This window comes from Protobothrops mucrosquamatus, unplaced genomic scaffold (genome assembly GCF_001527695.2).
Source record: "Protobothrops mucrosquamatus isolate PMUCROS unplaced genomic scaffold, P.Mucros_1.0 scaffold311, whole genome shotgun sequence".
NCBI lineage: Eukaryota > Metazoa > Chordata > Lepidosauria > Squamata > Viperidae > Protobothrops > Protobothrops mucrosquamatus.
The window spans coordinates 511,795-517,993 of NW_015386651.1; the positions used below are offsets into that span (position 1 = coordinate 511,795).

Here is a 6,199-nt window from a genome sequence, read left to right on the forward strand (position 1 = left end):
TTCAAAGTTTAAATAAATATTTTTTAATATGGTGTTTGGACTATAAATGAATGATTAGGATTGTGTCAAATATTAATGTTGGAGAATTGCTTTTTTCAGGAGTTGAGTGGTCCACACATTGAATGAATGAATAAACACATAAATAAATATATTGATAATCTTAGTATACCAATTATTAAGCAGAGCAGGATTGGTGATGGAGGACTAATGAATACATGATACCTGAATTTTTAGAGATTTTCATAAGTCAGTCACCCAAAAAGTAGATAGTCAATGGAGGAGATTTAAGAATGGCAGATCATTACATAAGATTTCTTCTAGCTATCACAGAAATTTTGGAACATGAGGTCAACTTTAAACAAGGTAATATTTTGCCATTTTTTCTAGTAACATCTTCATTTTAATACTGCTGACTTCTTATATTTGTCTGTGGTGCTTCTAGGAAAGTAATAATGACATAATGGACTGAATTTATGAAAATAAGTCTCAGTGTGATTTACGATAATGAAGTTATCTTGTAGATGTACAATCCATCAATATAAATCATGGATTTTCAGTTTTGTTTTTATATCGACCAGATAGCCAAGTTTCTAGCAATACAACATTCTCAGAAATTAAAACTTGGCAGTTTTTAAAATAAAAAGAGTTTTATTGGGGGGGCGGTTTACTTTAGAAGTATTTTCAGAATTTGTCTCATTTTATTGAAAACCTCATTATCACTGTGCAGTGTAATGAGTGCAACAACTCATTAATTACAGAACAGGTTAATAATTGCATTAAATTGAGGAAGATCCACAATATCCTAAATATTGTACCGTTAATGCCAGAGAATTTTAATTGCTTCAATATATTTTGAAGAATTTTGAAGAATTAGAGCCTTCTCCTAGTTAGTACCTTAGATACTATACTATACTTGTTTTCTCATTTGTACACAGACATATAAAAAATCACTTATACAGTGCTTATACTTATACAGTATGCATATATGCAGTAGAGTCATGCATTCATTCATGCATTCATGATGGTGAAGTCAAGAAATCTGGCAAATATCTGAAGTGAATTAAATCCTAGGATTTCTTTATGACAGAAAATAATAGCAGACATGTGCAGGTTAATGCTAGTGTTTGGCAAGATTCTTAAATAGAGATTAAAAATATGTTATATAGAAATAAGACTAAATGTGTTTAACTGTCTCAAAAGTTTTTCTTTCCTTTTCTTAGATCATAGCTTTTCCCAGGCTTTTCATGCTTCTAATGCTTAAATTGAATCATCATTATATTTTAATATTAAATTTGAAATTAATGGAATGGAAAACATAAAAACTAAAACTCCACATGTGCAGCACAAACCAATAAAATGTAATGGTGTAAAAAACTCTAAAATAATAAATTAATTTAGAAAAGGACAATAAAATAAGTACATTTTTAATTAAGCCAACCTCAATAATGAAAATCATGAAATTAATTTCTGATTTCAGAAATAAATCTATAACGTGTTCATGGTGGTAAAAGTGAAAACATTTCATCTTTGTTAACTGTTCAAGTTTATACATATGTAAACAAGGAAGCTATATTAAGGTTGCATTGCAAAACATGTCTTTTTAAGAATTTTTTTAAACGAATTTACTAGATTATATGTTTAACTAGATTCCAATATGAGTGCTATTATATGGTGATAAAAATATAAGCACTATTAGAATTGCTCATCATAACTGTGCAAGAAAATGAGAGGGAAGAAGCAACATGAAGCTGAGGTTAGGTTCAACTTATATAACTGATATAAGGGACTTAGAGGAGAAAAAGGGCAAGTTTTGGTGAAAATGTTAACATCAGTGTTGGATTATTATAAAATTCTTTGTGGTGCAGACCTTGTAAATAGTCCAAAAATAATTGCAGGTAGCCCAGAATGTGAGATCACAGATGTGAGTGACACTTCTTGACGTTCCCAAATAGGCCCTTCGTTGAAATGGCTTCACTGCCAGTTGTCTTCAAGATCAGTTAAGGTGTTAGGAAAGGACTTATATAATCTAGAAATATATGTAATTTGAAACAGTGCTTGCAAAATTGCCTATTTCCATACAATCTATCCCAAACTTCTAGATCAACATGTTTTTATTATTTTCTGAGTGCTGACAAAGTGATTTCTTAATAATTGGTTTCAAAATTTGTCTATATCAAATCAATCCTTGTTGATGATAAGAACAATAATTGTTGAACATTTGCCCTTCTCCATTTCTCTGGTGCTATGTCTATTTGCGTGAAAGAGGCTCTTTGATGACATCTACAAGTTCCTTCAAGGTTGGTCCTGGAGACTTAAAGACTTCATGGTACCCAGGTGTTCCCTAACCATTATCGTACCCAGGTGTTCCCTTACCCTGGGTAGCTCCTCCTTCCATTTATTCATTGTTCTGCTAATCAGAACAATAGTCCAGTCCACGGCTGCTCCTTTGTGGTATGCCATAGGGGGTGGGTGCTCTCTCTGCTCTTTTTTAGTACTACATGAAACTACTGGGTGAGGTCTTCCAGCATTATGGGATGAAGTCTCATCAATATGCTGATGATACTCAACTTTACATCTCTATCCATGATAAACCAAGTGTTGCTGTAACTGTCCTCTAGTAGTGCTTGGAGGCTTTAGGGATTTGGATGAGAGACAGCAGGCTTCAGCTGAACCCAGATAAGATTGTGGCTGTGCAGTCAAGAGGCCTCATGATCCGGGGGCCTTTGATCCTTAGTTATCGATGAGGTTACACTACCTAGACAGACCCACAATGCACAATGTAGCTTATATGCTACATTAAAGGTTGAAAAAAAATCTGAAGTCTGATGGTTTTTTTCTCAATGCTGACGGTATTCAAGTGGTGTCCAGATGTTTTGAGATTTCACCCAAGGCATCTATTATTATTGGTACTACCTTTGTTTTCTTTTGCCCTACAGTCATTTTATTTGCAGGTCTTTGTGTAGGTTCTCCTACACTTCTACACTCACAACTCCTGCTCAAACAGCAGGTGACAATTGTGGCTAGGAAAGTGTTGAGTGCCAGTTGTGCCCTTTCCTGGATCATAAGGACCTGCATATAGTCACTCATGCTGGTTATCTCCCTGTTGGATTACTGCAATGCACACTATATGGGGCTACCCATGAAGAAAGAAAGGTGTCCCTGTGAGTTTTATTTTTCTAATCTTAACTGACTATAGGAGGCGGGGCTCATCTTTGTTTCAAGAGCCACTGAAATATCCTTGAAGTGCATTTGGTATTATATTCACTATCAAAAAGAGTATTTTTATTGTTATTTTTCCCTCTGAAAGATTTCAGTTTGTTTTTTCAACTGAATTGTACAGCTTATATGCTACATTAAAGGTGGAAAAAATTCTGAAGTCTGATAGGTTTTTTCTCAATGCTGACGGTATTCAAGTGGTCTCCAGATGTTTTGAGATTTCACCTAAGGCATCTGTTACGATTGGTTATACCTTTGTTTTCTTTTGCCCCACAGTCATTTTATTTTCAGGTCTTTGTATTTTGTTATCTTCTCTAGTTCTTTATCTTTTATTCTGTTCTCTTCTAGTACTACTACATCCACTATCCAGATTTTTTTAAATCTTTATTAGTGACAATTGCTAAATATGTGGCAGTGCTTTAAAATTATTATCTGTTCAAAACAATGTGAAGTCACATCTGTCAAATACGGAACAATGAATGGGAAAAGTATAATCTGCAAGCAAGTAGTTTCTCAATAATGTTTTACTGACTTTTATTCTATTTATTTAATCCTTTATAAGGTTTATTTTTTAATTTCTTTTTCAAAGAATGTATCACAATTCTATTTCAGCATGGTTGATCACAGCAGTTTATTCCTGATATCTGAATTTTGCATAGTTTATTTTCTGTTTTTTAAATGACATAGAATATATCATTTTTTATCTTTAATTGCAATTGTTCATTGAAAAAATATTATCACATTTATAAGCCCTTCTTTATGTACCTGATTGTTTTCTTTATCTTTTTTTTGTTTGTTTCTGTTTGTATATGTTTTTTAAAGTAAAGTTTGATTTTTTTTAAAAATCAGGCAAGGAGAAAAATGCCACGTGTGAACAGTTCTAATCTAGTTGAATTGCCTTTTAGAAATGGTTACATCACTTACATTTTTTTCTCTATTTTTCTCTGATTTGCACACATACTTTTTTAAACAACATGTATTCATGAATATCATAAATGAGCACTGTCAAGATTTCAGTATCCTGAAGATCATTTTGCTTTATAGTCTTCCTTTAACAAGAAACACTGAAGGCAATGACAAATTAATTCTAATTGAGTAGCTCTGTTTGCAAATAAATCTTTTACTCTTAAAGTTAATTTGTCTGGTTCAATTGACACAGTTTTCTTGTTCACATCACCTGCTATTCTTTCCTACCTAATAAATGTGACACATAAACAGACAATTTGTAACTCCATGTTTCTGCATTCAGTTGAATCCATGAATAACTTAAATTCCATTGATTGCAATAGATTTTCTCTTAATATATTTAATTCTGAATCAGTCCACTTCTGTCTACACAACACAATTATGGGTAGTAGTAGTTAATAATAGTATATAAATTTGGGTTAAAAAGGCTGGTTACAAGTAGAAGACAGAAAAATGTAGGAAAAATATGTTGTCAATCTACAATTTGGCTTTTATTTGGCATTTAGATATTGAGATTCATGTACTACATGAATTCATCTATCATCCATGCCCACTTTAAGCAATAAAGGAGAAGGGGGGGAGATGGAGAGAGACAGTAGTAAAAGTATGGCAAACTTTATTTTAAAATAAGTTCATATGTTCTTATAAAGAAATACAAAAATAATTTAATATAACCAATGTTGTATAGTGGCAAATCAACTTCATTAGATCAGTCAAGCTGAATCCCCCACATTCAAATACTTTGTTATATATCCAAGTTGATTGTTATATTCAAAATCTCCAAATATACAAGAACATTGGTCTCCAAAGATCTTTGTGATTACTCTGAACTGGTGTATATAATATGAAAGATTCTAAATGCTTATGTTCCTAAAGTTGAGGAGTTCATTTTCATTTTCTTTACAAGGATTATAGGCCACTCTAATTCACCAGTCTGAACAGCATACTACTCCATAATATGTAAATAGGATTAAAACCAGATAATCAGTATAAGACACAAATATACAATATCCTATGGAATTGGGAATCACAGATGAAAACCCTTATTAATAATGAAATATCCTAAAGGAATTACAAATATCCAACCTTCCTCATTTCATAACTTAATCAAATAATCAGACTTTCACCTATTTTCTAAAATAGACAGGTAGATCCAATTACATTTTTGGTCAAATGCTTTCCAAAGGAGAGGGTTGGTGAATGAGAAGGCTGACTCACATGGCCTCTGTAGAGGAAAAATGTAATTTAGGGAATGTGTAGTGAGCTCGCTGTACTGGATCATATTGGGTAGGTAGATGTTACTGGGAGAAAGTGATCCCAGATACCTAGATTCCAAATGATTAAGGGTTTTAAAGATGACAGCCAACAACTTGGATTGCATCCAGAAGCAAACTGGCAACTAATGCAGCTCTTAGAGCAGAGATGTTATAATGAAATGTACCCAATCTGCTTCATTCTGGACCGAATGTACGTTCTGATTTCATTCAAGGGCAGGCTCTTGTATAGCACATTGCAAGGATCCAATCAAGAAGTGACTAAGGCATGAGTGATGATAAGTATTACCTGCTGTTTTATAAAAACTGTGATTGGTACACAAAATAAAGTTATATGAAGACCTTCTTGGACACAGCAACCATTTGCTGTCAAACAGAATCTGTTCAAACTAATTGTGTAAGGAAGTACAGCTATGTTCAGAGTTAACAATGTGCTATCATTAGAATAAGCAGGTATTTGAATCTAAAGCCATTCTGCCTGCTGGGATTCAGTCCCAAATTGTTCTATTTTATTTTTATTTATTAGATTTGTGCGCCACCCATTTCATCCAGATTCTTCATCATCCAGACCTGGGTAGCTTCTAACATCTGTACAGTCCTTTGACAGCATAACTTATTCAATCAGGATTAAGATGTATAGTTGGTATCCTCAGCTAACTGATATTAATCCTATGTCAATGAATGATCTTACCCAGGAATGGGATGAGAGGGAGTTCTCTGGCATTTTCCACTTAAGAGGCCTA

General features: G+C 33.2%; 1 protein-coding gene across 1 annotated transcript in view; it reads right to left on the reverse strand.

Moving 5' to 3' along the window:
• The window catches only part of CLSTN2 (calsyntenin 2), a 95,432-nt gene extending 92,345 nt beyond the window's left edge, over positions 1–3,087 (reverse strand). Inside the window, exon 1 of the mRNA XM_015815079.1 lies at positions 2,988–3,087. Coding sequence (XP_015670565.1) covers positions 2,988–3,087 — 100 coding nt within the window. The remainder of the gene's footprint in view (positions 1–2,987) is intronic.
• Positions 3,088–6,199: the final 3,112 nt, after the last annotated feature.